At 41.4% G+C, this 23653-nt stretch overlaps 1 protein-coding gene across 5 annotated transcripts in view; it reads right to left on the bottom strand.

The window, feature by feature from the left end:
* The window catches only part of AKAP7 (A-kinase anchoring protein 7), a 134909-nt gene that overhangs the window by 11652 nt on the left and 99604 nt on the right, over positions 1-23653 (bottom strand). The window contains exons 1-2 of one of the 5 annotated variants that reach the window (XM_043457294.1): positions 22897-23242; positions 20509-20577 (exon numbers count right to left, since the gene is read on the bottom strand). The exons of 2 other annotated variants lie outside the window; for them this stretch is intronic. In XM_043457294.1, coding sequence (XP_043313229.1) covers positions 20509-20577; positions 22897-22945 — 118 coding nt within the window. In that variant the 5' untranslated portion in view covers positions 22946-23242. Of the gene's footprint in view, positions 1-20508; positions 20578-22896; positions 23243-23653 lie in introns of those variants that run through there. 2 more of the 5 variants (XM_043457297.1, XM_043457296.1) reach the window with 2 other exon arrangements.

Raw genomic sequence — 23653 nt, 5'->3', positions numbered from 1 at the left:
CTTTTGTCAAATACCAAAGCTCTCCACCCCCAGCACACACAGCAGAAAATTTTAGAATTAAAACACCAAAACCAGAGTTTAACTCTTTTCTAGAATATTAAGTCCAGAGAGGAAAGAACCATGCCTTTGTAAATTTTATTCTGAAATCAGTAGTACAGAATAAATTTTAAAATCATGATATTTATGTACAAAAGGACAACCCCTGCAGCTTCTGGAGACCACTACACTCCATTTTTACACTCAACCACTACACTGAGACCAGTACACTCAACATTTTTAAGCTGGAGGGGTGGGGGTGGATTGCAATTAGGCTAAAAATCAATGGTCGCCTTGAGGGGAACCTAAGAAGAGATAAGGTCCAACAGGCAGCTGACTGGGTGGAGGCAAGTGGCCCCAGCCAAAGCTGTCATGATGACTAAGGGTTCTGAGCCCCTTGAATCTTTGGTTAGCATAGCTGGCACCTCCAGAGTCTTTCCTTCCCTCCACTGTTCCCCAAGTCACTGCCTAAAGCCTCTTCACCCCCCCCTGTAGGAAACTCCACATCCCATGGCTTGGGAAGATTTCTGTGACTTGTATCTCAAGACTGCCCGTCACACGGCCGTATGACAGATGAGACAAGACAGAAGCACTGGATGTTTGTAGGCTAAACAGTCTACCAAAGAACTCTTTCCAGACACACACAATAGCCTTTTAGATAGACTTCTTTTTCGTCTGTAACATCAGTTTTCTGAGTCCATACTATGATCCACACTGTTCTCTACACAATTCCTGCTGTAACTCTCTTACTGGAAACCTAGATAATATGATAGAACTATCATTAGTGATGTGGCAGAACTCCTCATATGCGTGTAAGGAGGAAAAAACATGACATATATGTGAGTTTGAAATCCAGTTCTGCCATTTTCTATCTGCACAGCCTTGCTCATAATCTCTCCAAACTTAAATTTCCCATGAGTGGGACACGCCTGAGGCTAAAACTCCTTGTACCGCTGTTGTGAACACAAGAGGTGAGGTATGGAACGTGCCTAACACTGTGTCTGTAACATAGTAGGCTCTCAAAATATAATTATGTATTTTTAATACATGTGTTATGTTTAAATTTGAGTTCAATTTATTTTAAGAAGAATGGTCTCAATACCTACTAAATACCAATCATCAATCTACTCAGACACCTTACTAAGTGCTTGCTACGTGCCGTTACTAAGTATTTAACAAGAAATACAATACAGTCTCTACCCACACATAAGTCGGCCTGCTGCTAACTCGCTTCAGTCGTGTCCGACTCTGTGCGACCCCATAGATGGCAGGCCACCAGGCTCCCCTGTCCCTGGGATTCTCCAGGCAAGAACACTGGAATGGGTTGCCATTTCCTTCTCCAATGCATGAAAGTGAAAAGTGAAAGTGAAGTCGCTCAGTCGTGTCCGACTCCTAGCGACCCCATGGACTGCAGCCCACCAGGCTCCTCTGTCCATGGGATTTTCCAGGCAAGAGTACTGGAGTGGGCTGCCGTTGCCTTCTCCTAAGTCAGCCTAGAGGATGACTAATAAACAATGACTGCAAGACAACAGAGCATGTTCAAGGTCCAAAGGAGCTGGAGAGGGATGACAAGTTACTAGGCTTCACAGAGGAGGTATGTCAACTTGAGCAGGCGTTTATAGGCGCAAGGTAAGGGAGGCAGGAAGGTCTCAGAACAAAGGCACGAGTGTGGACACAGATGGGAATGCACGATGCACTTGGGGAACGGGAGGCACTTCAGAGAGCCATCAGTGGGGTGGGGGTGGCACGGGGGAAGGCCACAGAGCAGGGACGGATGAGGGCTCTACGGACCACGCGGTGGAGTCTCAGTGCGTTCTATAGGCAGTAGGCAACCCCTGAAGGGTGTTAAGCAGAGCACATTTCAGAAAACTCACTGTGATGGATCGTGTGGGATACAGAAGGAGGACTGGAGAGGGGCAAAATAAAGACAAGTTTTTGCAACAGACAAGAAGAGAAACAATGAGGACCTGAACTGTGGTAAATGCAACAGGAAACAAAGGGACACACTAGAGAGAGAAGAAATAGGAATTAAACCCCTCTGTGGCCGATTTAATCAGCAGAGAGCGTTAAGGAAAGAGAAAGGGGAGTGCAAAATACACATCTATATAAAGACATATAAGTAATATACAGAGAGAGAAATCATGGGCCAAATGTTGGAAATGCAATAAAAACCATAACCTTAAAACCAAGAAGCTCAGAAAATATCAAGTACAAGAAATGTGAAGAAAATCACACCAAGGAACATGATGATCAAACTGCTGAAAACCAATATTAAAAGAAAATCATAAAAGCAGCCAAAGGAAAAAGGATACATTTTACAGAGGAACAAAGACCAGAATGATAGCAGATCCACACATCAGAAACCATGCAAGCCAAAAGACGTTAGCACAACATCTTTACTGAAAGGAAAAGGAAACCCAGAATTCTTTATCTGGACACACTGTCTCTTAAAAGTGAGGGTGAAAGACTTTTTCAAACATGTAAATGCTAAATTAATCCATCATCAGCCAACTAGCACTAGAAGAAGTGTTACAGGAAAAACTTAAGGCAGGAGGGAAATGCGACCAGATGGAAATTTGGATCTATTCAAAAGATGAGAACTAAAACCTGTACATATACAGATAAAAATAAAAAGCATTCTCTCATTCTTAATGTCCTTAAAAGACATAACTATTTTAAATGGAGTTTATAAAATACATAGAAATAAAGTATATGGTAACAATAGCACAAAGACTAAGAGAGAATATGGAAATGATTGTCATAAGGTGCTTATGTTAAATGTGATAAGAAAAAATAATATTATTTGAAGGCAAACCATCTTAAGGATATATGTTTTAAAACCCAAGAGCAACTACTAAAGTAAAAATAAAAAAGCATAACTAATAAACTAATAATAAACCTAAGATGAAATCCTAATACCTTTTAATATAAAATAACAGTAAAAGAGAAGAAAAAGGAACAAAAAGCAGAGGAGACAAGTAGGAAACAACAAGCAAAGTGGGTGATTTAAACTCACCCATATTGATAATCATATAAAATAGAAGATGCTCTAAATACAGCAGTAAAAAGTCAGAGATTGTTCATTTGGATAAGAAAACATGAATCAACTATGATGTCAACAAAAAATTTACTTCAAATATACAGAAACAGAAAGGTTAAAGGTAAAAGGATGCAAAAGGATGTACCATGCTAATGCTCATCCAAAGAAAGCTAGAGAATCAATACCAGACAAGGTAGTTGTCAGAAAAAAAGGATGTTATCTGCCAGAAAGAGGGACATTTTATAATTATAATGGAGTCAAGTTTATCAATAGGATATAAACATCATAAATGTGTATGCGCCTAATAACAACAGCTTCAGAGTACCTGAAGCAAAAACCAACAGAACTAAAAGTGTAACAGATAATCCACAATTACAGTTTGAGATTTCAAGACCACTTCTATAGTTGATGGAACAAGGAGGGAAAAATTCAACAGAAACAGAGAAGACTTGAATGCTAGTAACCAAATCCACCTAACTATCCACAGATAATTATAGAACACTTCACCCAACAATAGCAACAAACACATTCTTCTCTGATGTACAGAAAACAGTTATAAAAGGATATCAAATTCTGAGTCATAGAACAAGGCTCAACAAATTTTAAATTACTGAATTCATCCAGTGCATGTAGTTAAAATACAATGGTGTCAAATAAGAAATTAATAACAACAAGATACCTTTAAAAGATGTTTTAAAGTCAACTGTATTTCTATATATTAGTCATAACAACTAGAAACTGAAATTCAAAAATATCATTTTTAATAGCATAACATGAGAGACAGGGACAATTCAACAAAGTGTATGAAACACCTAAATGCTAATAACTGCAACATTTCCTGAAAGAAATGAAATAAGATCTAAATAGAGAGATAAACTACACTCATTTTTCAAAAGACTCAATATCTTTCGGAGGTCAATTCTCCATCAACTGCTCTGTAAATGCAAAAACTACAGAGTTCTGCAATCCAAACCCCACCAGCCCTTTTCATAGAAATTGATGAGTTCTAAAATGTATATGAATATGTAAAGAAATTAGGGCAGCTGAAACAATTTTGTAAAAAAGAACAAAGTTGGAAAACTTATACTACCTGATTTTAAGACTCATATAAAGCTACAGAAATAGAGACAATGTGGTATTGGCCTAAAGACAACCATATAGATTAATGAAACAAAACACAATCCAGAAACAGATCTACACACATGTGGCCAACTGATTTTCAACAAAGGCACCAAGACAGGTCAACACTGAGAGAATAATCTTTTTAAGAAATGGTGTTTAGAATGATGGTCTATATAAAAAAAGAACCTCAAACCTTATCTCATACTATATATAAAAATGAACTCAAAATGGATAGCAGACTTACTGTAAGAGCTAAAACTATAAAATGTCTAGAAGAAAATATAGAACTTCTCAGTGACCTTGGATTAGGCAAAGATTTTTAACCAGGAGATGAAAACCATGTATTCCCTAAAAAGGATAAATCATCAAAATGTAAAACTTTTGCTTTTCTTAAGACACTGTTAAGGCAAAGCAAATCACAGCCTGGAAGAAAGTATTTGCAATATATATATACATAATATATATATACAGAAAGTTCATTCAGAATACAAAAATAATTCCAACAACTTAGTAAGACAAAATAAAATTAAAAATGACCCAAAAGAATTGAAATGTTACTTTCCAAGTGATATACAGATGGCAAATAAACATATGAAAAGATACTCAACATTATTAGCCATTCAGCTCAGTTCAGTTCAGTCGCTCAGTCATGTCCAACTCTTTGCATCCCCATGAACCGCAGCATGCCAGGCCTCCCTATCCATCACCAACTCCCGGAGTTTACTCAAACCCATGTCCATCGAGTTGGTAATGCCATCCAACCATCTCATCCTCTGTCGTCCCCTTCTCCTCCTGCCCTCAATCTTTCCCAGCATCAGGGTCTTTTCCAGTGAGTCAACTCTTCCCATGAGGTGGCCAAAGTAATGGAGTTTCAGCTTCAGCATCAGTCCTTCCAATGAACACCCAGGACTGATCTCCTTTAGGATGGACTGGTTGCATCTCCTTGCAGTCCAAGGGACTCTCAAGAGTCTTCTCCAACACCACAGTTCAAAAGCATCAATTCTGCGGCGCTCAGCTTTCTTCACAGTCCAACTCTCACATCCATACATGACCACTGGAAAAACTATAGCCTTGACTAGACAGACCTTTGTTGGCAAAGTAACGTCTCTGCTTTCTAATATGCTATCTAGGTTGGTTATAACTTTCTGGAAAATGCAAATTAAAGTCACAATGAAATACTACTACTCATCCACTAAAATTAAAATTTAAAAGATAAACAATATCAAGTGTTGGTGAGGATTTGAAGCAAGTGGAACTCCTGCTGCTAGTGGGAATGCAAAAATGGCATAGTCAGCTTGTAAAAAGTTTGGAAATTTCAAATAAAAGTTTATCTTATGAAAGTTGGCCATACTCTTACCATGCAACCCTGCAAATTTATTCCTCGCTAGAAGTGAAAATGAGTGATATGAAAGCATATGCTCACATGAAAATCTACACATGAATGTTTATAGTAGCTTTATTCACAAATGCCCCAAACTAGAAACAATGGAAACACCTTCAACTGGTGAATGGATCAATAAGCTGTGGTATATCCACCCAATGGACTAGTATTCAGCAGTACAAAGGAATGAATACTGATGCATGCCGCAGCACAGATGAATCTAAGGTGCATTAATGCTAAGTGAAAGAGGCTGGAGTCAAAAGGCTGCATACTGCCTGATCTCATCTCTGTGACACTGTGAGAAAGGGAAAACCGTCAGTACTGAAACAGACCAGTGGTTTCCAGGGGCTGGGGATGAGGACAGGAGTTACAGAGGGGCCCGAGAACACAGGAAGGGTAATGCAACTCTCCCCACTGTTGACTGTGGGGGTAGTTATATGATTCTATGTGTTGATGAAAACTCACAGAACTATACACACAAAAAAGTGATTTTTTATGTATGCAAATTATACCTCAATTAATAAAATACGAATGAGAACAAGTTCCTCCCCACGATGAGGGACTATTGAGGGGTTTATTCCACAAGTGAACTCACGGAATGGACCGGCGCCCCGTCACTCTTTGCAGTTAGCATGAAGTGAGTAATAAGGATGACTTCTCAGCTCTTCTAAGAGTCACATCTCAACTATGACACCTGTGCTCTCTCCAGGCTGCAGGCTTCGGAGTCTCAGGTGCTCTCTTTCTGAATCATGTTTTTTTCCCTCCTGCTCAATATCAAAATTTGAAAATCATTTCCGGAGAAAGAAACTGGGGTAGTTTCTGAGCGTGAATAAACCCAAATCATTCTCACTCTCCTCTTTGGTGTATCAGACACGTATCATTTGCACCAATATGTTCAAAGACTGCAAACTAAATTGCTACCCAGGACTTGATTGACAAGTGATTATCGTCACTGCTGTTGAAATCTATTTCCAAGGGGTACTCTGCTCTCAGCGGTTTGTTTCGCTCACTTGTCTTGCCTTGTGTTGTCTGTAGGTGTCTATCAGCTGTTCCGTATCATAAATTGCTCCCTATTAAATAGAAACTGTGGTTGTTTCCTCCTGAATTTTGATTCCTGTATTTGCTCAGGTGGAAATATAAGGAGTTCCCTATACCCCCTGATGGTCTGCTCAGGACCACTCTATGTCATTTTGTACAAAGCTGATTGAGGAGTGCAGTCTGAGCACTGATAAAGAAGCAGACCTTCCAAACCCAAGTCCTGGTGCAAAGAAGCCTCAACTTCTTTGGCTATCACTGGAAAGTGATTCTCATGCCAAAGAAGAAATGAACATGTTTCAAACACATACGGAGCATAAATTTTCAAATAATCATGCTCTTATCTGGGAGAGAAACAAGAAGGCTAGAAAATGAGCACTGCTTTGAATCTTAAAATTATTATGTTTATGTTATTCATTATCTTTTATTTGGGCTTTCCTGTAGGTTCAGAGGCTAAGGAATCTGCCTGCAATGCAGGAGATACAGGTTTGATCCCTGGGTTGGGCAGATCCCCTGGAGAAGGGAATGGCAACCCACTCCAGTATTTTTGCCTGGAGAATTCCATGTACAGAGGAGTCTGGTGGGCTACAGTCCATGGGGTCGCAAAGAGTCGGACACAACTGAGCAAATAACACCACATAAAATTTAAAGATACGACTAACTAGAATTAATTTTCATGTGTTTGACCAACACATCTGCCCATGATAAACTAAACTTTTCTTTCCTAGGCTGATCTTCCAGGGTAGCAGCAGATTCAAGAAGAAATAAAGGTCACTTTCCTGTTTTGAAGGCAGTGTTCACCAATGTAATCAGCAGCATAAATGTTGCCATCAATCTAACTGGTGAAATAAATAATAATTGTAGATATCACCTCACCTCTTTTGTAAGCAATAAGGACACACCCAGATCAAGAGCTTCCACAGGCTGAGAAAAACCCCCAGGTACCAGGTCACTAACAGCAACAGCAGGAATATATCCTTCTATCTGTCTAGGTAACACTTCGCCCTTTCCAAAGTGCTTTCAGAAACATTCTTTTATTTGGTCCTCAAAGAAATCTCATGAGGTAAAACAAGTGTTTTTTCCATTATTACAAGCAAGAACATGGAGATACAAGAGCTAGATAAAAGGCCTACCAATACCATGTAGAAGTGCTGACAATCCACAGCTCCCACTTGAAATCAGAAAGATGAGTTGATACACGACACCCACCCCCCAGCAGATTCTCCACAACACAACCAGGGTGCAGGCTCGTCCTGGAGAAACGAAGGTATACGTGTGAGAAATACTGTATCATATCACAACTGGTTGACTGGAAAACAAGGATTCAGAAGGTTTCGATAGCAGATTGAAATTTTTAATTTTTTTTTTTAACTTTTAGACTAAATAATGGATGTTGGGGCTTCACTGGTGGCTGAGCGGTAAAGAATCCACCTGCCAATTCCAAAGACATGGGTTCGATCCCTGGGTTGGGAAGATCCCCTGCAAAAAGAAATGGCAACCCACTCCAGTATTCTTGTCTGGAAAATTCCATTGACAGAGGAGCCTGATGGGCTATAGTCCATGGGATTGCAAAGCAGTCGGACACAAGTTAGCAACTGAACAACAACAACAATGGATGTTGATGAGTGGAGTGCAATCCCTTCCTTGCACGTTCCTGCCTTCTTTCCCCCCTCTCTCCTCTCCCCTTCCGTCCATCTTTCCAGCCACAGTCATTGAGCACCCTGTGTTTGTGATAAGCAATGTTGCGATGAACACAGAAATGAATCCAGCATGGACCCTGTCTTCAGGAAACCTGCAGCAGAGCAGAGGTAGAAGCTATGTGTTAATAAACATGGGGACTTCAGAACACAGTCTCGTGGGTGGTGACGGAGGAAGAGACAGATGTGGGGAAGGATGAGGCTGAGAATGTGTGCGGGAGGGACCACGGAGGCTCCTGCAGGGCATGCTATGGAATCTGCTCAGCTCTTGTTTCCAGAGCATCTACTCTGATCAAACTATACTTCTCAATTCTGACATACACAGAAATTACTATGGCTGGTCTTCAAGGAATTGCTTATTTCAACCCATGAGGTATGATGGTAAAGAAAATCAGATTTTTACAACCCCACTAATGCTTCAAAATGCAAGCTTGGGTCTGAGAACATTTCTATTATTTTATAGGAAAACATCAGCTATGCCACTAACTAGTGATTTTGCTTCATTTTGTTTTAGGCTTGATGCAAATAACCAGTCATTAAGCTTAGCGAGAGGGACAAAACCTAGGCTTAACTACGACATGATCAAGAGCACCATGCGTGCTATGTCACTTCAGTCGTGTCCGGCTCTTTACGACCCCATGGACTGTAGCCCGCCAGACTCCTCTGTCCATGGAATTCTCCAGGCAAGAATACTGGAGTGGGTTACCATTTCCTCCTCCAAGGAATCGTCCCGACCCAGGGATCACACCGACCCAGGGATCTAATGCACCCTGCACTGTCTCCTGCATTGGCAGGCGGGTTCTCCACCACTAACGCCACCTGGGAAGTCTTAATACCATAAATACTTGAAATATCACACACAGCTTGAAAGAAATCAGATTTTTTAAAAGGATTCAAAACCTAGCTCTGTTTAACTCAGCTAACTGCCCAATCTTAAAGCAAATGCTTTTGGTATGATCATGTAGAGTGTGTTTCATGCTAAAAATTTTTCCATCTAATGATTCAACTAGCCAACACAGAAAGTGGAGTAAATTGCCTCTGTTGTCTTTCTTTCATGGCTCCCAGAACCTAATTTTCAAAGTCTGACCAAGGAAATCCAGATGCACAGGATGATGTATTTGGCTTATAAGCACTGGGAAAACTGTGGACTGAGTCTAATGGCTGTTATTCCAGCAACGCTGCTGGGTCAAACAGAGCATTTCCAGGCCAAAGAAAACGTGAAGACGAGATGGTTAACCGTTAAAACAAAATCAAGAGAAAACTGACAATTCACGGTTGTCCTTGGCCATCTTCTGGGTGTATAATGAAAACAAAGAAGCAGAGCACAGATTCAAGCACCGAGTTCTGAGCAAAAAGAACGATTGCCCCACTGTGAAATGGGGCAAGTCATTCTGCTCTGCTGTCCCCACAGAACTTCAGAGGGGCTCTGAGGGGGATAGAGTGAGCCTCCAGAGAGGTGTGGGGTGCCAAAGGCATGCATTGCCACTGCTCCCCCTGCCCCATCAGAATAGTTCTGACCACCCCCGCTCACCTGAGCCCCACAGCCCTCGCCTGTGCGGCCAACTGTCCATCACGCATAGTCTTGTTATATTTTTTAAAAAATGAAGCTTAGTGAACTCATAAATTGATTGCTTCAACCTCAGAAATAATGGCTGAGAAAAGTAAATATAAAAGCATATCCTAAAGGTAATTGAGGATATACTTTTCTCAGTGACCTAAGACTCTGAATTTACTAGAGGCTTCCAAAAAGACAAAAATCAAATGATTTAAGTTCTCTTTGGTGATATCTACTACTCATCAAGTTCTCTGACTGTGTAACTTCATACTATAGGAAGTTAAACGAGCAGGTGCACTTGTTGAGTGATGGCTGGTGGTCTGTAAGGGAAAATTCATTTCTTCCAGCGGTGGAGGTGTGCTTCGCAAGCTCTTGATGTCTAGATGGGGAAGAACTGCTCCCAATCAAAGGAGTTTCAGGAATTGGGTAGAAAGATACACACGGTACAGAGGTGGACAAAAGGCAATCACTGGACTCCCTCTCCAGCTCCCACAAAGGCAAGCTTGATGCTCCTGGGGAAGCCAGGCACCAAAAAGGTGCTTAGAAGAAGGAGACCAGAGATGATCTCCACGACATCACCACTCCTCTCTGAGGGTGAAAGCAGAGCTGCCCCCACCACCACTGCTTAGAGTCTCCTCCCAGGAGGTGAGAGGCTGAAGAGCCAAGTTCTGCATCACCAGCTTCTTCTAAGACCTAGTAAAGTCCTGTATAATGAGTCCCGAGACTCTGCATACTTAATGTTTCCATGACATGGCTGCAATAACTGTAGTTATGAATCCTTTTAATAACAGTAATAACAAAAACCCTAACATTAATTGCCTATTACGTGCCTGGCTTTTTTCCTCACATTGTTACTATTTCCTCAATAGCTCATATTGTAGCTATTTCCTCAATAGCTTACTATTGTTATTGCTATTTTACCCCCACTCTGAACACAAAGGATCAGAAAAGCCATGAGACTTGACCAAGTCTACACAACTAAAGAATGACAAGTTTGTGACTCAAACCACACTTCTGCCATTACACCTCCACGCTTCTTTATGTCTGAAAGTGAAAGTGTTAGTCACTCAGTCATGTCCTGCTCTCTGTGACCCCAGGGACTATAGACCACCAGGCTCCACTGTCCATGGGATTCTCCAGGCAAGAATACTGGAGTGGGTAGCCATTCCCCTCCAGGGGATCTTCTCAACCCGGGGATCAAACCTGGGTCTCTCATGTTGCAGGCAAATTCTTTGCTGTCTGAGCCACCAGGAAAGTCCCCCTGTCTAGCAGCTAGAAATTGTTCCTATGATATGTTCTATGATATTTTTAGCTCTAAAAATGAGCCTTCCAACCAGAAAATACTTAGAATGCTTCCCTTTTAGTTACAGGGTCAGAACACCTGGACTGGAATTCTCACTTCTCCATTCACTCGCTCTTTATCCCTGTGAAACTTGCTTAAGCCCTCTAAGAGTCATTTCCTTTATTTATAAACCAGGAATAACAGTAGTGCTGTACCAGAATAAAGGGCTGTGAAAATTAAATGAGATAATAATACAAAGTACTTAGCACCATCCTCCCTTCAGCACAGTGCTCCCCTTGCAGTATTCAATAAAATTAGCTACAATTATAGTTTTGATTTAAATGAAATCAATACTACACCCCTCCTTCAATTTATCAGGCTGTAAGGCTATTTGTTTATGAGCTCCCTGCTGAGGGCTCTATAAGCAAATATGATGTGAGCAACCTATTCACTTTATACAATTGGAATGACTGCAAATAAGAAAGGTATGCATCATTCTATATAGCTTACATTCATATTCTTTTGCAACTAAATAACATTCCTTCTTAAGAAAAGGGCTACTGCTCATGGATCTGATAAAAAGCCTTCAAGCAGACATATAAACAGACAGCAGTTGAAACAGAAGATATGGATGGTTTTAAGTTTCTATTAAGCTATTTCGGCTTCCTTGATAGCTCAGTTTGGAAAAGAGTCAACCTGCAGAGCAGGAGACCCTGGTTCAATCCCAGGGTGGAGAAGATCACTGGAGAAGGGATAGGCTGCCATCACAGTGCTTCTTTCCATCCATTCATTGTCTAATACTCAAAGGACTTGAGATAATTAATGGCAAAAAAAAAAAAAAATACAGTAAAAGGTACACAAGTTAAAAAATAAAAGTCAGGATGAAGAAAACACATAAATTACAGTAGCAAGTAAAGAACAGAAGGAAATAAAGATCACAGAAAGGCAGATCATGAGAGCCATGAAATGGATTTGAGCTTCCTGAGATTCAGTGAAATGGGAAGCATGGTAGTTCCTCCTGTCAAGAGAAGAAAGAGCAAATCTGGTTCCTTTAAGGATCAGAGTGACTGCTCCACTGCTGACCGCTCCCACAGGACTCAGGCCACATCCACTCCCCCTAACCTCGCCTATTCCTCCAGCCTTTCTGGGAAGAGCATCCCCTTCACTTCTCCCCCTCAGCTAATTGCCCATCTCACATTCTAGATGGTTCCAGTGGGACTACTGGTCTACCAGCACTACCTCTGGATCACATGATACATGTATGCATTTTTTTCAAGTATCTTACTCAACATACTTCCCTTCTAGCTCTCAAAAATTTTTCTTAAGATACATTTTTTAGTATACAAAGGTACTTTATGCCGTAATACATAATACATAAACGTCTCTGATATGTTCAATGCCCTCTAGGGTCATGTAGCTTACAACCTGTGTCTTCCCTTAGATTTTATATATGGGAATTAGAAGAGAAGAACTTATTCTACTGGAATGGTGAACAGTGCTCCCCAGAGCTGATACAAGTCCTGCCCCCACTGAGTAAAGCCTGAGAAGGTGAGGACGCAGAGGTTGCCTGAAGCCACAGCCCCCACCATGTATCCCATACTTGAAGGCAAATTTATTCTTTTATTAAAAGGGAAAATTAATTGGGTCACATATGCAAACAAGAAAGGCGGAGAGCTGACCTTGAGACTGACTTAGAGACACCGTCACCCTTCTGTCTCCCCATCTCGTCTTTCAGCGTCTGCATCCTCATGCCCTCAGGCTTCGCTTGCTGGTGGGGCCTGTGGCTTCAGGCAACCTCTGCGTCCTCACCTTCTCAGGCTTCGCTTGCTGCATCCTCACCTTCTCAGGCTCTTCTGAGTGGGGACAGGACTTCCAGCAGCTCTGGGGAGCACTGTTCACCATTCCAGTAGAGTAAGTTCTCCTCTTCTAATTCCCATATATGAAATCTCAGGGAAGATACAGGTTGTAAGCTACATGAGCCTAGAGGGCACTGTATGTATCAGAGACGCTGCAATCTATGTATTATGACATAAAGTACCTTCAGGTATTTGACAGCCTGGGTAGTTCAGCTGGTAAAGAATCCACCTGGAATGCAGGAGACTCCGGTTCGATTCCTGGGTCAGGAAGATCCCCTGGAAAAGGGATAGGCTACCCACTCCAGTATTCTTGGGTTTCCCTGGTGGCTCAGCCAGTAAAAAAATCCACCCACAATGCAGAAGAACTAGGTTCAATCCCTAGGTTGAGAAGATCCCCTGGAGGAGGGCATGGCAACCCACTCCAATATTCTTGCCTGGAGAATCCCCATGGACAGAGGAGCCTGGCGGGCCACAGTCTGTAGGGCAGCAAAGGGTCAGACGCGACCCAGCAACTCAGCGCAGCAGCCTGTGACTTCCCAGCCTCTAGCCTCTCACTCACTGCCTTGGCTTTCTTTGCTGCCCTTCTCTATCTCTGCTCTGACTGACTGCTCCCCAGATCCCTGAAAGAATTCCTCAGGTTTTCAGTTTACTGCCTGCCTTGTCTCCTGGCATCTGAGCCTTTGGTTCCCCTTAATCCCCAAAGTCATGGAGCACAGCTGATCACTCCCAAACACTCATCCCCACCTGCAAGCTCCCACCTAACTCACTAACCTGTCCCTATATCTGTGCTGAATGTGGACACCATTCATTTCAAATGAGTCTATGTGAGAAAACCCTTAAAAAAAAAAAAAAAGTAGAATCACAGATATAGAAAACAAATGTATGATTACCAGGGGCAGGAGGATAAATTAGGAGGTTGAGACTGACATGTTCATAACACTACATATAAAACAGATAACTAACAAGAATCTACTATACAGCACAGGGAACTCTACTCAATCTTCTGTATTCGCCTGTAAGGGAAAAGAATCTTAAAAAAGAGTGGGTATATGTGTATGTATAACTGATATACTTTGCCGTACACCTGAAATTAACACAGCATTGTGTATCAACCATGCTCCAATACATTTTTTTTTAAATTTCAAATAAGTGAACTGGTTAAAAGAAATATTTGCCAAAATTATGTCAATTTTATCTCAATAAAACTGCAGGGAAAAGAAATATTCACCAAAGAAATCACAGTAAAGACTGCAGAATACATACTTAACAAACTTCAACAGAACATATTATTTTTAAAACATTTCCATAAACTGTAAATTAGTCTAAAATAACTTGCTGTTTTAAAGTTAAATTGATCTGGGTGAGGGTCTTCCTTAGAAACATCTTTAATAATTAGTCTGAATTACTGTAACAAATCTAATTTTTTTTAAAAAAGTTCCTTCAAAACACGTTTAACTAATTCCCTGTGTAAAATACTCTGTTAAAATAACTGGTGTAATTCCTATTTTCTTGACTGGATCCTACCTGACACAAACTATTTCCCCCCACAATGTTGTATTTACAGAGGCCTAAGCCATGAATGACAAAGACAACAGATACAAAGTTAAAAGCAGCTAGAAGTCTGATTTTTAAAAAAAATTAAAACTGCATATTTCATGAACTTGTTTCCTCATAAAACAACTTGTTTAATACATTTTAAATTTAATATTCAAATTTCATATAGTTTTACATATCTTTTTAGGTTGTCTTTATAAAGCCTAAAAATCTGTGTATCTAATTTTATATTGAAGTATAGTGTATGTTACACAGTAGGGGGTATACAACAGCATCACAATGAATTTTTATCTTAAATTCACTACACCCATATTATAGAAAATTAATTTAAAATTGATGTAAATCTGGACAAAATGCTTTCATAAAAATTTCATTCATGAAGACAATCATACAACACACAGTATGCCTTGGCTTGTTACCTCTAGGACTTATTGATACCAAACACTCACTATTAATGGGCTTCCCTTGTAGCTCAGCTGGTAAAGAATCTGCCTGCAAAGTGGGAGACCTGGGTTCGATCCCTGGGTTGGGAACATTCCCTGGAGGAGGGAACAGCTACCCACTCCAGCATTCCGGCCTAGAGAATTCCATGGACTGTATAGTCGATGGGGTCGCAAAGAGTCCGACGTGAGTGAGTGACTTTCACTTCACCTCACTTCTTCACTCACTATTACTATGGAGTTCAATGTTCAGTATTTTATGTGGTGCTTAGGTAAGATAACAATGTACCTAGACAAGAACCCAAAGTTGTCTATTTCTATTTTAAAGCAAGTTTGTTGATCCTAAAGGTACTAATTTAAAATAGGCATTAATAGTCATTATAAAATATGAATAATAAAGAGGCATTTTTTTTCATAAAAATTTTGGTCTTCCATTTAAAGAAAGACTTCCCTGGTGGCTCAGATGGTAAAGTGTCTGCCAACAATGCAGGAGACCTGGGTTTGATCCCTGGGTCGGGAAGATCCTCTGGAGAAGGAAATGGCAACCCACTCCAGTACTCTTGCCTGGAAAATACCATGGACGGAGGAGCCTGGTAAGCTACAGTCCGTGGGGTCACAAAGAGTTGGACATGACTGAGCGACTTCACTTTACTTCACTTTAAAGAAAAAGTTTGATGGCTAAAAATAGTCTGAAAACTCTGCCTTAAACTATCTTCTTTTAGGGAACGTATTAAGAATTATTAAAGTAAAATCTGATTGTAACTTCTTTCTGCCTTAGGGCTTCACTCCAGTCTTTTCATTATTTAAAACAAGAGCTGTGCAAATATAATTAGAATACTACTGGGTTTAATGTAGCTTCACCATTTGACTCCTAAAATCACCAAAAGAAAATGAGTTAAAATGAACACTCACTGTCTTAGTTCTACCACCCTGGAGCCATAGAGAATATCTTCTTTCCCTTCCACATTAAAGAATCCTCCAAATATTTTAAGACAATTAATTGACCATCCTAGCTAAGCAGCTGGAGTCTGTAAGCCTTCCTCTTATGATATGGTTTCCAGCCTCCTCACCATCCTGGCCTCCTCAGGACACAATCCTGATTGTCAGAATTCTAAATAAGGTCTGACTGCTACAGATCTAGATAGAAAGTTTTAGATTAACAGATCATCTGCTTGCCAGTTTATTAGTTATCATAAGCATCAATCAAAACTCTTCAAAAGCTAAGCTTCACAGCTAAATTTAGCTAAATATTTTAAATGCTTAGAAAGTGTGAATTTTATTTTTGCTCTAACAGTCAGATGTAAGATATCAAATTGAAACTTGGTATAATTCACATAGCAAATGCCAACACCAACTATCTTACCACAAAGTCGGGGTAGGGGGACACAGGCTGCTGAGATGCATTAAAAAAGTGAATCACCCTTTTCCATCGGATTCTTACCAACTGGGTGAGTTCTTTCTTGGGAATATGTACTCAAAGCATCCTGTGTTTACACCACTTTCTCCCAGCACTCTAACTTTTATGTATACATGTTTGAGGTTAACAAATGTCCTTGACTAAAGTCGTAAGTTTCAGGAGACAGTGTGCAGAAACAGAAAATTGTAAGCCTCAAATATCTTTGACTCAGCCTTTAGTAAAATTAACATTATTTATATCCTAGTTGGCATAGACTATACTGATTCTTTATGTGTTCATTATATAATTAAAACTACACTTACTCTTTATATTTTCATCATCTAGTTCAGTTTTTGCCTATGACTATTTGCTAAGGGCAAACAACAGTACTCTATGACAGAAAGGTTGGCTTTGTAGTTCCAAGGTCTGCTAACTTGTACCTTTGACATTATAAACGTTTGTTAAGGAAAACTACATTTGCTAAAGTGTCTGTTGTAGAAACTGTGATTGCCTCAGTCACGCTGTAACCACTGCCTGTGATAAGGGCTTGAGGTAACTTCTACTCTGGGTGGTAATTAACTTTCACTGGACTTGGCTGATAACTTCCCTGAAATGAATGGGTGTGGCTTTGCTTGTTAGACCGAGAGCATCATGATCTTTCATCCCCAACATTCTCCCTTCAGGGCATGATAAATACTGGAACCCAACACATCTCTTTTTAAACAATCAAATGAATTTTAAGAAGGAATCCTCCAATAATAAGGACCATGCATCATCATTGTATCTTCCTAACACTTGGCTCAAAGCTTTCCAAATGGGATGTGCTCAACAGTACTTATCAGGTGAAGTGAGCTGAATTACTCTTCCTAACAGCTCCCATAAATTTCATTGCCACTAAAATGGAACATGAAAGTTCACAAGAAATCAAAGACTTCTGGCTTCTTCACCAGGTTCAGAAACATCTGTTCCAGAATGGATATACTCTGAGACACACTCAGTATCTTCCAGAATATATCGGAAGCCTTTTGGTTGCAGGTGATAATTTAACCCAAGAAAGTTAAACAGAAAAAGCGGGGAAGGATTTATTGCTTCACAAAATACAGGTCTTAGTCACAGCTGAGCTCAGAGACTCAAACAATACCATCAGGACTGTCTCTTTTTCTCTCTCCTTCTCTGCCCTCTCTCTTCCGTGCTTCACTCTCAGGAAGATTCCCCCTAACTCCCCATCAGCTAGCAATCTTGTGCTTACATCCCCTTCACTCACAACCCAAAAGGAAGACAGATCCTTCATCAACTCTTAAGAAAGACTCTGGTCAACTCCGTGTGGACCACATGTCCCTCGAACATGTCCACACGTCCCAGGGCAAGGAAGACTAATGTCATGATGGACAGACCCCCCAGAGAAGGGGAGGGAGTCCCCCAAAGGAAGGGCAGCTACACAGATAAATGCCGTAAGGCTGCTCAACAATTAAAGGCCCGAAATCCTGAGTCCCTTTCTTCCCTTCCTGGCCATGATGGAAATAAAAACAGAGTCTCCAAGCCGACATCTAAGATGACTACAGTTGTATAGTACGGTCTCATTCATTACAGAGGAATTGTATTTACTGGGTCTATAATGAGCTGATAATCAAATCCCAAATCATCAGAAACAAACTATCTTCAGATTTGACTCATATTTATAAAATAGTACAAATGATATGTTTAACTCATCCCACATGGAAAGACTCAGTTATTTGTCAGCATTACTTTGCCAACAAAAGTCCATCTAGTCAAAGCTATGGTTTTTCCAGTAGCCATGTATGGATGTGCGAGTCAGACCATAAAGGAAGCTAAGCACCAAAGAATTGATGCTTTTGAACTGTGGTGTTAGAGAAGACTCTTGAGAGTCTCCTGGATGGCAAGGAGATCAAACCAGTCAATCCTAAAGGAAATCAACCCTCAATACTCACTGAAGGACTGATATTGACCTGAAGCTCCAATATTTTGGTCACCTCTTTTGCGAAGAGTCGACTCATTAGAAAAGACTCTGATGCTGAGAAAGACTGAGGGCAGAAGGAGAAGGGGGAAACAGGATGAAATGAAAGGATGGCATCACTGACTCAATCAACATGAGTTTCAGCAAGCTCTGGGAGTTGGTGATGGACAGGGAAGCCTGGCGTGCTGCAGTCCATGGGGTTGCAAAGAGTCAGACACGACTGAGTGGCTGAACTGAACACAGAATGACTGTACTGAAACATGTTTCATATATAAAAGTAAAATGTCTATGTACTATTTAAACACATACTTACAAAATTAAGACATGTTTCTTGTTAAAAGACATATTCTGTGTATGTGTCTGTGTGTGTGTGTCTGTGAGTGTATCTCTGTGTGTCTGTGTGTGTGTATCTGTGTCTCTGTGTCTCTGTGTGTGTGTGTCTGTGTGTGTATGTGTGTCTGTGTGTGTACCTGTGTGTGTCTGTGTGTCTCTGTCTGTGTGTGTATGTGTGTCTGTGTGTGTATCTGTGTGTCTCTGTGTGTGTGTGTTTATGTGTGTGTGTGTCTGTGTGTGTATGTGTGTGTGTGTGTGTCTGTGTGTCTGTGTATCTGTGTGTGTCTGTGTGTCTGTGTCTGTGTGTGTGTATGTGTGTCTGTGTGTGTGTATCTGTGTCTCTGTGTGTCTGTGTGTGTATCTGTATGTCTGTGTATCTGTCTGTGTGTGTCTGTGTGTGTGTCTGTGTATCTGTGTCTCTGTGTGTGTGTGTGTGTGTGTGTGTGTCTGTGTCTGTGTGTCTGTGTGTGTGTATCTGTGTATCTGTGTCTCTGTGTGTCTGTGTGTGTATCTGTGTATCTGTGTGTCTGTATGTCTGTGCATCTGTGTGTCTGTGTGTCTGTGAGTCTCTGTGTGTGTGTGTGTGTGTGTGTGTGTCTGTGTGTATCTGTGTCTCTGTGTGTGTCTGTGTGTGTGTGTGTGTCTGTGTGTGTGTATCTGTGTCTCTGTGTGTCTGTGTGTGTATCTGTATGTCTGTGTATCTGTCTGTGTGTGTCTGTCTGTGTGTGTCTGTGTGTGTGTGAGTCTCTATGTGTGTGTTTGCATGCACACACATGTGCTTAGCTGCTCACTCGTGCCCAGCTCTAAGCAACCCCATGTACTGCAGCCCCCCAGGCTCCTCTGCCAGGCAAGAATCCTGGAGTGGGTTGCCCTTTCCTACTCCGGCAGATTCCTTACCACTGCGCCACCTGGGGAGCCCGGAAACACATAGGAACGCTCTTACTTTCAGCATCCTAGAGGGTCAGGGCTAGAAAGTAACTGAGCTGTCACTGACCCCGACCATTAGCTGTTCTGTCCTCGCCTAACACATGTCCCTTTGGCAAATCACCGCAGGATGGACATTCCCCTGTTTCATTCTACAGAAAGCAAATGTACTTCAAAATGGGAAAATCTGCAACAGGAAAGGAGCAAGTAAAACGCCTTCTGAATTAGCTACAGGGGTAGCTCTTATAGCGAATAAAGCTTCCTTTTCAGGTTTTTTAGTGAGACTGACAAACGGCAGGGGCCCGTAAGCTTGTATTCCTGTTCAAGAACAGTCCCTTCAGGAAGCTCACTATGAGACAAGGAGGTAAAATTCAAAGAACACAAGTACTATAAAAGATTTCAGCAAAAACTTCATCAGAGACTATTTACAAGATTGATTAATCCTACAACATCTGCAGAAATGTTTCATGGTAAGTATGGTCCTGTGTAGCAAGAGAAAGTGCTTAATCTTCCAAGAAACATGCATTTATTGTCAGTGTATTCTACCTACTGTGGCCAAAAAGTATACAGTTTGAAAAAATGTTCCACTGCCGGGCTTTAAACAAAAATGGTCTAGCTGCTTTGTGCTGCATTTACTGAAAAAAAAACCATGATGAGTTCTACTATATTTGACTACTCACCCCATTATCAAGATTTCTGGCTGTGCATACAGTTAACTTTTCACACAAACATAGCCCTTGCACAAGTTTTTTTTTTTTTTTTTAATCATTTTGCTTGATTAAAATAGTAGCACTAACAAATCAATGAGATGAGAATACTTTCTCTCTAGCACCACCAAGGACAAACAGCAGCAGGAGGGGAGAAGGACCGTTTGACTCTTACCACTTGCCCAGCTGGGTCCCTCCCTTCCGCATCTCTGCAGGGCTATAGAGGATGGGCTTTCCAACTCGCCTGTGTTTTGGGAACGACAACCACAAATGTAAACATTTACCAAAAACTCATTTAATTCTTCATTCAAGCTGCTCTCAGAAGGTACATTCTGGGGCCATCACCCTTTACAATGGAACCAGAAGGGTGTGGGCATAAGCACTCTGGTGCTCTGCTCCTTGGAGGGTCTCACTGAGCATACGGCTCAGAGCAGGCTAACAAGGCTACTAGGTGGGCTCATAAAAATGAGAAAGACCCAGAAGCTTACTGCACAATCCCGTAGCAAGATCGGGCCCTCCCAAACATATAATATGGGTTCTTTTACATGCAATCAACACAACTTATGAACTGAATATTTATGTTAGTGCTAATTTACATGTTTCTTGAAGCATGCTGGCTAAGGATTTCTCTGCCTTTTTTTGCAAGTCCCCTTTTTAAGTACCGGTAGACCATCAGCATAACAGTGCCTGGCAGAGAACCTTCTCTTTAGACCACCCTGTAGCAAAGAAATTAAACACACCAGGCAACAGCTGATGGGGTATGTGAATAGAGCATGAAGAAAACAGTGAAGCAATGACAAAATCAAAGACAGATGAAAGAAAAATGGGGAGAGAATGGGGACGATCCAGGGGCCAGTAGGCATGAAAGAGAGGAGAGGGGGCACAAATGCTTTGACTCTAACCATAATCTGCACTTTGGGACTTGAACGTCAGGTCAGATACAGTGTCTTGTCTTCATTTCCTTTTTAAAATTTTGTAACTTGAGAAAGGAAGCCCCCCAAAGTACTTCCTGTTGATCAATATTGAGAGGTGCTGTATGTAAAACAAAAGACTGCATTCCCAGGGTGCCAGGTGAGAGCAAATTCCTCATCAAGGTAAAGCCTGGCTTCAGCATTACAGAAGAGAAGGCTGCTCCCAGACAGGGAAAAAGAGAACACAAGGCAAGCAGGAACTCCAGGAAAACCTGGAACAGTGGACGAGGAAGTGGGGGAAGGAGAGAATTCCCTCTGCCTACATCTGTCCAGACCAAGGTTTTTCCTAGGCAGATCTGCCTCGAGGAATCAATCAACCAACCAAAACCCTCAGTTATACAAATGGATCATTCCGACAAACATCTGAAAAGCTTCATGGTGCCAAATGAGTATCAGTGCCCATTGTCAGGAAATGAACAACTCTGTTGTAAAGTCAGGTCAGGTTTTCAGCCCAGGACCATTGTATACTACAGAGTATCATTTTCACCAGTAAAATTTAGAGCGCAGCTGTGGACTCTTGTTAATAAGCAAATACTCTGAAGTCTCCTAATATTTATTCCAAAGCATTCCCAGAAGATTTCTTGTCCAACCTGGCTTATTTTCCCAAGTGCATAGGTATAAGATATGTATTCATTACTTTTAAACCTGTCTCTGGCTAGTTTCCTGAGGAACAGGAAATAAAAGCCAGATGTGAATCTTTGAGTATTTGAATTTGATATTGAGAGAGTCTGTTGACCTATTTAAATTTCAATGAAGCACTGATGTAAGAGAAATGTGGCTGCAAACTTTAATAAGCACGTCTGTGAACATTTTTACTGAAAAAGAAGTAAAAATTCAATACTTGGGGGTAACTAGTGTAAGGCAAATCTATTCGGGATGTTAATTACAATGTGGGCACTGATTTTAACAAAGTTGAAATGTAAGTGAATACACTTAAGTCAAGGAGGAAAACATTTCAGTGCAAATGTCATCACTTTAAGTTCTGTTTTCTGGGTCATAAGCAGATGTGTAACCTGACCGACATCAGTTTAAGAATATTCAGTGAGGTTTTTGCAGAAGTCAAAGTGACATCCCTCATCTGGAGGGATCTTACAGTTACACCCAAATTCCCTCCACGGAGAACAAAGCAGAGGACACACAAAAATATCTGCAAATGTATACCCCGAGTCATTTTCGAGCCAGCTTTACTTTTCTATATGTTATTATTGAGCACTGCTCTGAAAATATCTCCATTTCAGAGAACACAAATGAAGTCTGGCCTGTATAATTTGTCAAATTGCAGGCAGTGACATGCAGAGAAACTCAAAACTAAGATTCTAGACAGTGTGATTAAAATAAGCTGTAAAATACCAACAGAAGGAAGATGAAATTCTAGATCTTTGACACAGCCCTATTCATTGAGTGACTGTACTCTGACAGTTAATTATTAACTATACACCTACCCACCCTTTTAAGAAATACACATGAAAAATCACAGCTCCTTATTCTCCTGTTTCCCATAAGGGGGAAAAAAAACCCCACTACCCCAGAAGAAGACAGTCACTCTAAATAGCCAAGCACTCAGGATTCAGCACAGTGCAAATCCCACTTACTGATTTTCTCCTCGTCTCTTGAGAAAGGAAAGCAGCAGAGTTGGCCCATGGCACTGGCGCGCTCTCCCGCCTGCCGGTCTTCTCCCCGTGCTCCCCAAGGAGCAGCTGCGGTCTATCCCACGGTCCGCGAGCACACCCTGCCTCCTCCACCCCTCGGAGCAGCACCAGAGCAGGCGGCGGGGATGCTCGGGGATGCTCTCCGACGAGCGGGCACTCGCAGCCGCCGGGAGCGGACAGGCTCCACCTCCCCGGGCCCCGGCCCCACGCAGCTGATACGCGGCTGGCTTTCGGGGAACGACGCGGCCCTAGGCTCGCCTAATTCTCCTAAAACTGGGAGCTCTCGCCCTGAGATGAGTGCCACGTGCGCTGCGCGGCTCTGCAGATACGTCTCTAAGGAAGATAGTGGAGAACAAACCACAAGGAGTCCTTTCTCCTGCAGACAGAGACAGTGATTACACGGGAAATTCAAAGGGGGAGGGGGGGACCATATATTCTGTCTGCTACTTAAAGAGGAAGAGCTTTCTTTTATCCCCAGGAAATTTTTATTTCTTTGTTTCACAAACAGGGAACCTGACTTCGCAGAACGACAGAAAACACAAGTTGGAGTACCAGGAACTTCAAGCTGCAAGAAGGGTAGAAATGGCGAAGTGGAGGAGGGGTATAAAAGAGACCATCAATTGTCATCCGCACTCTACAGTTTACCGTTTAAATATCTGCTTTTTTAAACACTGCTGTGTTTCTCTACTAAAGCATTAAA

Source organism: Cervus canadensis, chromosome 33 (assembly GCF_019320065.1).
Source record: "Cervus canadensis isolate Bull #8, Minnesota chromosome 33, ASM1932006v1, whole genome shotgun sequence".
In the NCBI taxonomy this organism is placed as follows: domain Eukaryota; kingdom Metazoa; phylum Chordata; class Mammalia; order Artiodactyla; family Cervidae; genus Cervus; species Cervus canadensis.
Note: the sequence above shows the minus strand (reverse complement) of the source record. Positions and strands in the feature narration are given on the sequence as shown.